The 12,988-nt window shown below is 30.8% G+C and overlaps 1 protein-coding gene across 2 annotated transcripts in view; it reads left to right on the top strand.

Annotated features, from left to right (window-relative positions):
* The window catches only part of LOC142327353 (uncharacterized), a 117,782-nt gene that overhangs the window by 59,027 nt on the left and 45,767 nt on the right, over positions 1-12,988 (top strand). For both annotated transcript variants that reach the window (XM_075370325.1, XM_075370323.1), the window contains 3 exons: positions 3,370-3,586; positions 7,492-7,672; positions 10,285-10,468. In XM_075370325.1, coding sequence (XP_075226440.1) covers positions 3,370-3,586; positions 7,492-7,672; positions 10,285-10,468 — 582 coding nt within the window. The remainder of the gene's footprint in view (positions 1-3,369; positions 3,587-7,491; positions 7,673-10,284; positions 10,469-12,988) is intronic.

The raw sequence follows: 12,988 nt of genomic DNA, 5'->3' as shown, positions 1-12,988 counted from the left end.
TTGTTACTGATCTGATTTCACTTTAGTTGTCTAACACTTTAATTAAAAACAGTTTTAAATTACCTTTAAGCATATGCTCTGAATTAAATTAATGTAGACAGTCATTCCTAATCCATATACAAAATGTAATCTAACCATTTGCTACCAAATTACACAACTTTAGTGGTAACATTATAAACAGTTAATATAAACAACAGTAATATAAATAACAGTCAATATAAATAACAGTTAATTATAAACAGTCTTATGTCTTACGATCAAGAAGCATGATGCATTTGTTTGTTTGTGGTATGTGCTCGCATTTCTATTTTGAAAACCAACAGTAAATGGAAGGGACATGAGGTTATTTGCAGGATATTGCTTATTATCTTTTTTTTAATGATTAATTATTGTTTTGGTTAAACAAAAGGACTGTGTTCAATAAATGCTCCAGAATAATCATATTGGTTTTTTCCTTTATATTATTATTTTTTTAAATTTATTAATATATTTAAATAAGAGCAATAATACAGTATAATTTATAAATAAATTTATTGATCTTTGGGGTTAAAAAAGGAAAACATTGGGTTTAGAGCTGTGTTAAAAATTACAACTCAAGAAACAGCTAAAAATGGTCAGGATTTTGAAGCTTTTCTTTGTAAAAGTTTTTGTTGTTTTTAGTGCACTAAATTCATGAATGTTATTTAGCTACAATCGGCAAAAACATTTAACAAAATCATATGTAATGAAACATCAACCATGTAACATTTTTGCAGCAAGTTGTAGACCATTTTTAAGGTCGAAAAAAAGGTTTTTTTGATAAAAACCTTTTTTCTAGTTTTTATCACTATCCCTGTTCTAATCCTGTCAATTTAAACCATTACTGATCTGCAATAACTTTTCATTTCTTCCACTAAAAAATAAATAATAATACTTGATTGTGTCTAAAGGTACGATAAAACACTGGTGATATTTTAAAAATTACTTGATTAAGGAATGAAATTTAAATTGTTTTCCTTAATATAAAAATTTATAAATTGCCAATTAATATCAATTTAATGTGAATTATTACCATTATTACTTGCCAAGTATTTTCAAAACAATTAATTTTTATAACTGTGACCAAAATTCTTGATGAGTTAATGGTTAACCCTTTTTTTTAACTAAATCAAACACCTATATCTCAAAATTGCCTATATTTTATATTCCTGTTTATAAAATGCCATTATAGTACAAATTTCACATTAACAAGAAAAAAGAGAAAAAAAATTACATGTAATAAGTGTTGAAGTAGACAAAAATAATTTTAATATTTGTAAAATATATGTGACGATTAACAATATTTATAACTTAGAGTATATACTAATTCAAATACTATATACGATTATAATAGTGGTTAAATTACACACAGCAGTGTACAGTACATTAATTGCATTCTTTACAACTGATGTTTCTATAACATAGAACTTCTCAGAGAGTAGCTCGAGAAAAACTTTTACTTCCATATAGAAGTGTTAAAAACAAGAACATATTTTGGGTTCTGAGTAATATAATAAAGAACATTCTTTACATCTTGATGATTCCACAGGAATCTGTCAGGGAGTAGCATCCTGAAGTAAATTGAAGGTGTGAAATAATGTAAAATGCCAATGGCCTTCAATAAACTGTATCACTGCAGTTAAGAAACTGGGGAGTCGATTTCACTGCATGTACTTTTAGAGGCTAATGACCATACTAGTCAATGGCTTTAAAAACAAAAACAAAAAATAGATTTTATAGCTGCAATTAGGGAATTCAGTTTGTAAAAATAAAATGGAAAATAACTTTTAAATGAGGAGGTTTAGCTGTGTTCTGCTGTTTTCTATAATGAATTAAAGTTTTAATTTTAAGAGATTCAGTATTACTATAACTTCATTACTGTTCCTGCAATTTCATATTGTGTGGTGAATATTTTTAAATGTCACATTCAAAAAAATAGATATTATGGTTTAAAAAGTTTTTGTATTTTAATTAAGTAACGCATGCTCAAGAAAGCAGCACATCTAATTAATTGAGAATATTTTATTTATTATTTTATTTAATTAATAAGCCAGATCATAATGGTAATTATTTTCATTCATATTTTTTGAGGGGAATTGGACTCTGTAAATACCAGAAATTTTAACTCCATTACAGCTAATTTTTTTTAATTTCATTTTTAAGAAATTTGTTTAATTTAGCGTGAAAACTTATTTTACTTTTATAACAATACTATTAATTTTTAATTATAAACTGGATGATATTCATTTTAATATATATTTTCATTTTTACAGTTTCAGTGACTGTAGACAGTCAAAAATGGGTTGAATGTGTTGATATTAATTTTAAAAAAAAATACAAAATAAATCTGGTTCGGCTTGTCATTAAAGATTACTACTACTTTATAATTTTCATCATTCCTGATTATTTTTAATATGAAGACTTAAAAAAACTGTAAAATTATTAAAAATTATAAATGGAAATCATTCTTTGAAAAGATTTATCAGAATAGCAGTATTTGCTTGAGAAGAGTATATAACACTGTTATGATTGGCATCCATCTAAAAGTTAGAAACTGTTTAAGTCCTAAAAATGTGTTGATAAAAAGCCATGAAGAGCTTAAAGGTCCTTTGTAAGAATAATTTCTACACAGTGTGATAGTCGTTTATAATGTGCATAACTTTAAGCTGTTTTTCTCGTTTCAATTTTGCCATTCAACATCTATATAAATAAAGAACTAATTTCACAGCACTTTTTTTTTTTGTTTGATGATACCATCACATAAGCTTGAAGTTTGTGCATGGGATATGGAAATGGAATTATGTAGTGTATGGAAAATTCCATGCCTGACTGGGATTTGAACCCAGGACCTCCAGATGAAAGGCAAAGACCGCTACCACTCTGCCTCGGAGGTCAACATGGAGACCAGTGTATTTGTTTTCTGATAACTGTTTTAATTTGTTATCTGATTATTTGTTTCTGGTAATTTGTTTTCTGATAATTGTATTTAATTAAGAAATAGAATTTTACTATTCTGTAAACCTTTAGGTTCTTTATTATAAATGATTGATTTCTAGTTGTCTTTTTCTACAATCGAATACTTATTTTTGTAATATTTATCATAAGCAAATAAAGCCTAATAATCAATTTATTGCAGTCAGTTTATGATAAGAATGAGAAATGAATTTTGTAACATGTATTAAATGTCAAGTTTGAATGGGATTCTCTTAATTACTTTAATAATATTACAGTCATTAACCGTCATTTATTGACCAAAAACCGCAGATGATGTGGTTGACTCAAGAGAGTATCAAGTTACTCTTACTAACAGCATTAATATAATTAATATTATTTGTTTTCTTTATATTTCAGTTATTTTGTAGCGGAGATGTGTTATATTCTGGGCAACCTGTTGGCATAATTGTAGCCGATACAAGAGAGATTGCTCTTAAAGCAGCTGAAGAAGTTAAAATAAACTATGCTAATATAGAACAACCTATAATTGATGTTAAAGATGTTATTAACAGTCGTGATAAATCAAATATTACTCTTACTGCTTCATTTAAACCAGAATTACCACCATCTAAGTGTATGTCTATTTTTTGTTTTTAGTTATTGATTTAATTAATTTAGTTTTATATTTCCAGTTTAAACATTTTTGGTAGTTCAGTGACTAAAATGAGATGAATTCTTCTTAACTTTAGATGTATCGGTTTGTTTTCACATAGACAATTTGAATAAATGTATATTTAAATGAACTTTATCTACAGTGATCAAATAAATTTATTTGCAGCAAAATCAAACCGTACTGTTTTTTGCTTTCAAGTGTCTTTATAAAATGCTAAGTTTGTCATCATTATTAAATATTTATTATGCATATATATTCTCATCTGAAGTATCATATAATCTTGTTGGCCTCCCTCAAAAAGTCAGAACAAGTTTTCAAGATACAAAAATGGGCTGTCAGATCATTGGTTAGCACTTACAAATATTAATTGTGTAGACTGATATTTTAGAAAATTAAAAATGTTAACTTATCCTTTTGTTTATAATTATGAATGTACAATCATTACTAAAATGGTCTTATTTAAAATATATATATATATATAAAACAATATTCACTCTATCAAGCCAGACAACAGAACTGTTTTTGTTTAACTAAACGTGAAAACAGTTAACTAAGCTGAGAATACTTTGACTTATGAGAAAGGACCTTATTTTCTTCTTTTGCCATTTAATAAATTACTGAATAATTTAAAAAATTTTCCTATCAATTTTATTAAAATACATTTTAAAGATTTTTTTTGTAAAAACAATATGTCTGTCAATAATTTTTTTTTAAATTCTAATTAAAATTTTATTTTAAAAACCCTTAATTTTCTTCATCTTTATTTAAGGTATACATAAATGATTTTCACTAATGCCTTCTGAAGTGTGATTTATTTGTATTTATTTTTTTACATTTAGTATCTTCATGTTTTTACTTAATATTATTTCATGTGTTAGTATTTTAAATAATTAATGCAGACTTGAATCACATCATTTTTATTTTATAATTAACTCTGTATTTTGTGATGCTGCTCTGACCAAGAACTTACCTTAGTTTTCCTTGATTCATTCTGGTAAATGCTGGGGCAATCTCTTTTTTATCTGGTAAAAAATACCCATTTCTGATATGTGAACTAGGTAATGTATTAATTATTAATCACAATAAAAGATTTATTTATTTTGGATAGAAATCATAGTAATTGTAAATATTAACTTTTTTTTTTTAAATTGTTTGAGAAAGAACAAATAATCTGAGCAATTTAGGCATAGACATGAAGTTATTTCTAAATTACTCATTGCTTTATCATCGAAAAATAATAAGATGGAATTATAGAAAATGTTATACTGATGCCAGGTAAGTTATAAAATGCACTATTTATATCATCTGGAACATCATAAGAAGTGGCAGCCTGGAAATCAAAAGGTATGGACCAAGGATAAAACCAGCAGCTTAGTCATACATAATCAACTAATTCTTACTTTTTTTTTTGTCTTCTGTCATTTGACTGGTTTGATGCAGCTCTCCAAGATTCCCTATCTAGTGCTAGTCGTTTCATTTCAGTATACCCTCTACATCCTACATCCCTAACAATTTGTTTTACGTATTCCAAACGTGGCCTGCCTACACAATTTTTCCCTTCTACCTGTCCTTCCAATATTAAAGCGACTATTCCAGGATGCCTTAGTATGTGGCGTATAAGTCTGTCTCTTCTTTTAACTAATTTTTCCAAATTCTTCTTTCTTCATCTATTTGTTGTAATACCTCTTCATTTGTCACTTTATCCACCCATCTGATTTTTAACATTCTCCTATAGCACCGCATTTCAAAAGCTTCTAATCTTTTCTTCTCAGATACTCCGATCGTCCAAGTTACACTTCCATATAAAGCGACACTCCAAACATACACTTTCAAAAATCTTTTCCTGACATTTAAATTAATTTTTGATGTAAACAAATTATATTTCTTACTGAAGGCTCGTTTAGCTTGTGCTATTCGGCATTTTATATCGCTCCTGCTTCATCCATCTTTAGTAATTCTACATCCCAAATAACAAAACTCTTCTACCTCCATAATCTTTTCTCCTCCTATTTTCACTGGTCCATCTTTGTTATTTCTACTACATTTCATTACTTTTGTTTTGTTCTTGTTTATTTTCATGCGATAGTTCTTGTGTAGGACTTCATCTATGCCGTTCATTGTTTCTTCTAAATCCTTTTTACTCTAGGCTAGAATTACTATATCATCAGCAAATCGTAGCATCTTTATCTTTTCACCTTGTACTGTTACTCCGAATCGAAATTGTTCTTTAACATCATTAACTGCTAGTTCCATGTAAAGATTAAAAAGTAACGGAGATAGGGAACATCCTTGTCGGACTCCCTTTCTTATTACGGCTTCTTTCTTATGTTCTTCAATTGTTACTGTTGCTGTTTGGTTCCTGTACATGTTAGCAATTGTTCTTCTATCTCTGTATTTGAACCCTAATTTTTTTTAAATGCTGAACATTTTATTCCAGTCTACGTTATCGAAAGCCTTTTCTAGGTCTATAAACGCCAAGTATGTTGGTTTGTGTTTCTTTAATCTTCCTTCTACTATTAATCTAAGGCCTAAAATTGCTTCCCTTGTCCCTATACTTTCCTGAAACCAAATTGGTCTTCTCCTAACACTTCCTCCACTCTCATCTCAATTCTTCTGTATAGAATTCTAGTTAAGATTTTTGATGCGTGACTAGTTAAACTAATTGTTCTGTATTCTTCACATTTATCTGCCCCTGCTTTCTTTGGTATCATTACTATATCACTTTTTTTGAAGTCTGACGGAAATTCCCCTTTTTCATAAATATTACATACCAGTTTGTATAATCTATCAATCACTTCCTCACCTGCACTGCGCAGTAATTCTACAGGTATTCCGTCTATTCCAGGAGCCTTTCTGCCATTTAAATCTTTTAATGCTCTCTTAAATTCAGATCTCAGTATTGTTTCTCCCATTTCATCCTCCTCAACTTCCTCTTCTTCCTCTATAACACCATTTTCTAATTCATTTCAACCGTATAACTCTTCAATATATTCCATCCATCTATCGACTTTGCCTTTCGTATTATATATCAATATACCATCTTTGTTTAACACATTATTAGATTTTAATTTATGTACCCCAAAATTTTCCTTAACTTTCCTGAATGCTCCGTCTATTTTACCAATGTTCATTTCTCTTTCCACTTCTGAACACTTTTCTTTAATCCACTCTTCTTTCGCCAGTTTGCACTTCCTGTTTATAGCATTTCTTAATTGCCGATAGTTCCTTTTACTTTCTTCATCACTAGCATTCTTATATTTTCTACGTTCATCCATCAGCTGCAATATATCGTCTGAAACCCAAGATTTTCTACTAGTTCTCTTTATTCTGCCTAAGTTTGCTTCTGCTGATTTAAGAATTTCCTTTTTAACATTCTCCCATTCTTCTTCTACATTTTCTACCTTATCTTTTTTACTCAGACCTCATGCGATGTCCTCCTCAAAAATCTTCTTTACCTCCTCTTCCTCAAGCTTCTCTAAATTCCACCGATTCATCTGACACCTTTTCTTCAGGTTTTTAAACCCCAATCTACATTTCATTATCACCAAATTATGGTCGCTATCAATGTCTGCTCCAGGGTAAGTTTTGCAGTCAACGAGTTGATTTCTAAATCTTTGCTTAACCATGATATAATCTATCATGATATAATTCTTACAGTCACCCAATATTTTAAAAAAAGGTTTTGCTAAACAAAACTGGGGTGGATTTTCACAGTGTACTGTTTGCATTTATTAATCGATAATTGCTTTAGCAATCTAACCATTAAAAACTTAAAAATATAAACTCTTTTTTGTTAATAAATATTCTAGTTTAGATGCATTTATTTCACAAGATAACACTTTTTCTTCTTTTTCTTTTTTTAACAGTAAATGTAAAATACACTGCAAGAGGCCAAATCCGATCTCCAAGTCAGTACCACTTTACCATGGAGCCACAGTCTTGTCTTTGTGTTCCAGTGGAAGGTGAACTTAATGTCTATTCAGCAACTCAATGGTTGACTTCAATACAGGAAGCTATTAGTATTGCATTAAATATTCCACAAAACAAGTAAGGAAACAAAATTTATTCTCATAATTGTTTGTTAATTAATTATGTCACATTTGATTTCTTTAAATTTTCATATCGATCTAATTCATGAGATCAGAGGGACATATAAATTGTAATCTAAAAACCAATAAAAAAAATTCTTTATCACTGCCTTATCCCTTCTCATAAGGGATCGAAGTTTCCATCCTTAATTGTTTGCCTTTGCCCTCTTTTCTTTGCTTCCTAAAACTTAATTTCTCTCATTCTCGAATCTTTTCATACTATATCTTTCAATTTTGTTCTGACAAACTCTTCACTCCTATGCTCCATATATCAGAACCATTTCATCCTACAATCTGACAGCTTGAAAATGTGATTTAAAATATTTTCATAGAAATGTTTTGACACAGGTCTCCATTTTAATCTGTTATATTTTGGTTTTGCAATAACTAATTAAAAACTATTAAAAATGTGTAAATAAGTGTATATGAACTTTAACAAATACACATAAATAACTTTGAATAACTTTTATACTTTTTTTAAATTATGCCACTAATTTCTGATTTATTTTAAAACCTCTTCATAAAATTATACTGCTAATTCAAATTCCAACTCTTTCTTGTAATACCCATTTCAAAGGCATCTGCTCTTCCCTTTCTGAAAATCAGAAAGAAAAGTTTTGATTTCTTCTTCCAGTCATCTAAATTTTGCTCTCATTATGTATTACATTTTACAAAAATAGCTATAAAAATATTTTTCTAATTCTTCAATGAACGAATGAATATCTATTTTATTCCATTCCCGTACTGAGCTGAGGCAGTAAATGTAATGCATTGCTTTATAATAAAAAAGGATATATTAATTTGTTGTTTTACACTCTGTTGTAGTCTTTCTCATGAATGTGGCACATGTAAAGCATTTGAGGTACAAGCATCACTAATCACGATTGCTTTTTCTGAAAATAATAATTTCCAACACACAGCTAGTCCCTATGACCATCATAGATCATCACTTGTGATGATCTATGATCATGATGCACATACCCGCATTTCAGTGGGATCAGCATTTTATTATGTACAACATACTGCCGGGTGAGTAAATTAAAATGACTACTACCGACTGAGGGCAGTTGCAGCAAGTAACATTTTATAGATGAAATGAAAAATGAAAACGTAAATTAAATTCTGTATTTACATAAGCAAAGGTTTACATATTTACAAAAGTTGTTTGAAGTGAGCGAGCACCCTACACAGCGATGGACGTTTGTGCTTGAGTGATCATATCAAGAGTCACCTGACATGAAACGTTGTTAACGCTGTCCATTTCTTGTTGAATATTCATCTTCAGTTCATTGATAGTGTGAGAGTTTAATTCATCATCTTAATCCTTTAAATAGCTCTGAAGGAAAAAATTTCAATTAGACAGATCTGGAGTATGCACTGACCATCACTCTTTACTGACAGTTTATTCTTCTGCAAAAGCTGCATGAATGCATACTAATAAATCGTTTGATGTGTGTTATGTTGCTCCGACTCTTTGGAAGAAGCCATACTCTTTGTCATGATGTGTTAACTGAGCATAGAACTCTTCAAAAATTGTTTGCTACACTTCTGTATTTTTCCTCCTCTACAATTACCGGAAAATCACACTGTACACTGATTTTCTTATCATTAAGTGGACATTCAAACATCCGGTGAAAATATTCGGTCATCCTATATCTGGCGTTAGCAAATGTCCAGATATATGAAACCATACCTCACCTAATATGAAACACAGTAATGGGTCTATCTGTTCATTGACGATGTTACTGAGAATTAGCAGAAATTGAAACGTTTTGGTTTGTCTTTAAGTTTCTGCACAATTGTTGCAGTACAGTTTCAAATTTAAATCATGAAGGATCTTAGGGTGAGATGTGTATTTTATACCTCTTTGCTGTGATAACTTATATATAGATTTTTTTCAGGCTGGCAGAAATTCTCCTTTGAATAGTGGCTTCTAGTGTCCTAATGGGCCAGCCTACATGGTGTGAGTGATAGCATCTCGGCCTTTCATCCAGAGGTCCTGGATTCGAATCCTGGTCAGGCATGACATTTTTCACACACTACAAAACATTTAGCTCATCCTCTGAAGCAATACCTAATGGTCGTCCCAGAGGTTAAGAAAAAAAAATCCTAATGGTAGGTCATCTAATTAGGTTTTTGTTTGAAACTAACCCTGTTATTATAATCTCTCTGGTAGCAATTTCTCTTGTTTGAATTAGTCTTTGTCTAAGGCAGTTTTTGGTACATGTCAATATTCATTATAAATACACAGGAAATTGATTTTGATTACAATCAAAAAACAATATATAATGTATTTTTACTTATCATTTATCTTTGCTGGGTTTTTTGTAGCCTTAGGATCTAAAAAAACTACCTTATACTCCCATTGGGTTATTATTTCTGTGGAAAAGATATGCCTACACCTTACCCTACTATCTGGTGGCATGTGTTTTTGTAGCAACAAGTATCTGCACCAAAATAATTCACTTCTCACATACGATCACTGATGTAAAGTGAACTTGCATAAAAATAGTGATAAAATCAATATTAATTTAATTATATACATAAATTTGGATTATTTAATGTTTCAAGGATTAATATGAGTACTAGACGAATTGGTGGAGGCTATGGTTGTAAAATATCAAGATCATCTATTGTAGCTACAGCTTGCGCTCTCGCATCATATATTACTAATAGACCTGTTCGTTTAGTGCTTGACATTGAAACAAATATGGCTGCCATAGGAATGAGAAATAGTTGCTATGCTGAATATGAGGTAAATTATATCTATTTGATAATAAATATGTTTAGTGATAATGATTTTAACTTCCATTATTTATTTTATATTTGGAGAAAGAAAACAAAAATAAAAAGCCAGTAAATTTGAAAATTAATCCCACGATTACAGAAATTCTTTACTATATGTTATTAAGGATCTGATTAGAATAGGCTGTATAACCTGGCCTGTCATAGCTTTGCCTGCACTATATGGTTACTTGCGTTTTCTTGTGCGTTCAGGGATGTTTAGTTGGGTCAGGGCTCACTTCATTCGCTCTTCCTATATAGTCAGGGTCTCCACCCCCTGCATTCCACTGTGTTCATTAAAGTCATGCTTGTGAGAAAGACAAAAATTAAAGCCTCTTCAATTTATAGAAACTGTCATTGTATTATAATTTCTTCACTGCAACAATATGGTCAGTACAGGCTTTTACTTTTGCCTAAGAATGTGGGTTTTAAAACAGTCAGCCTCCATCTTAAAAATATTAGTTACAACTGATTACCTTTGCCTTATCCTTAATGCTAAACAAACACCAGTAGGAGGTGACTACTTTGTTTCTCATTTTCTTTTTAATTACTTTTATTTTATGCATTTTAGTCAGGTAAATGGAGGCAGATGCAGCCAGTCATGTCATGCATACCGTAACAGTAGCTGTGTTGGTTGAGCCGCCACACTGTACACTGCCACACCCCTTAAAAAATCAAAATTCAAAATAATTGGTTTTTAGATATTTATCTGAAGAGAATTTGCAAGCATTGTTCAATGTTTTTTACCTTTCTTCACCTCTTTCAAGGTTGAATTTCAAAAAATTCAGAAATTGGTTTTTAGATATTTACATGAAAATTACTGACATCAAAAATCAAGAGAAGGCTTGCAATGCCTTCTTCGGTACTCAACATGAGGTCTTAAAATAAGGAGCCCTGATTGGGCTCTTAATTTTAAGACCAAGAGCATTCTGTATAAAGATGTGTGCAAGGCTGTTATGCTATATATGGTGGCTGTTTGTATGGACAGGCTAAAATATAAAAGTTATCAGGACATAATATTAAGGGCTCAATACCTAATATTGTTAAAGGTAACGGGTGGTTACTGTACTATTTTACAGGAGGCAGTCTTGGTGATTGCAGGTGTGAAACCGATAAACTTGATTGCATCTGAGAAGCAGCAGCAGTATGTTGCTAGGAAGTCTGGTGAGTTGACTTTGAATAAAGTTTGAGGAACTGAACAACATGGCAATGCCTTGTGGCAGGCCAGATGGAATGAGACAGAGGGTGGACATTATATGCATGAACTCTTTCCAAATGTTGTTGATTTGCAGGATGCCTCTTGGGTACATCCTAATAAATATGTGACACAATGACGCAATTTGTTTCTGGCCATAGTGCATTTAGGGACAGACTACAGAAATTCAGCATGGTAGATTCTGAGATGTGTCCTCAGTGTGGACAATTGGATGACATGTACCTTGTTTTTTATGAGTGCTCAAGGTACAAATTAATGTGCACAGAGACCATCTGTCAGCTTGATCTTATCAAGTTGGCGTTGGATCTCTGTATAAACTGGAGGAGCCAGGCAGAATGGGCAATAGTGGAAAGTTTTATAGTGTTCTTGGCAAAGGAGAGAATTGCTGAGGGGATCTAGAGCACTGCTTGGATTTCTCTTGTATTCTGTTTTTGTTCTTTGTTTTGTTTTTTGTCAGTGTTACTGTGTTGTTATTGTTCCATGTAATATTTTTGTGTTTTGTGTTGTGTGTTGAATTCACTTTTACTTTCTACAGGTAGGTAGTTCAGTTCCTTTGTTTAATTAAGTCCTTTCACTCTTACTTAAGACTCGGTAAGATCCATTTTGTTTTAAGTTCATTAAAAATAGTAGTATACAAATGGGAATATTACTCATGAATTCACATCGGTGGCATCCTGGTCGAGGCAGAATGGGATATGTCAAAATCCAAGGTTTCAAAGATGACCTCTGGTAAAGCCCATAAGCACTAGGAATGGAGGGGGTGCGGAGGGTGTCTTTCCCTTCAGGGTTCAGGATGCGTGGTTGATGGATAGATAAATGAATAATTAATGATAAAATATATGATAAATTATTCATCCCAATTGAGTGGTAACATAATTTTGAAACATTTTGTATATAGACAAATTTTCATCAATGTCTCTTTAGTAGTTTTTGTTGGGCGTTGATGAATCAGTCAGACAGAACAATTTGCTTTATAAGTACAGATATGTATATATTCCAGTAACATTTTGCTCACTGTGTTAATAGAATCTAATATTATATGAAATATAAACCACCAAAACAAAGTAATTAGATGAGTTAAACTTACCATATTAATTTCCAGTAACTACATCTTCAGTTTGTATTAAATACTATGTTTATTACAATAAAGCTAATTCTTTTTGTTTTTTTTTTTTCATTTTTTCTGAAATTGTGTTTTCTATTGTCAAATATTAAAAGATAACATAAGTGTACGTATAATTTTGCTGTCCAGTACAGGAATCATTCCAGTATGTA

Source organism: Lycorma delicatula, chromosome 7, assembly GCF_047948215.1.
Source record: "Lycorma delicatula isolate Av1 chromosome 7, ASM4794821v1, whole genome shotgun sequence".
NCBI lineage: Eukaryota > Metazoa > Arthropoda > Insecta > Hemiptera > Fulgoridae > Lycorma > Lycorma delicatula.
This window is presented reverse-complemented; position numbering and strand designations above follow the sequence as displayed.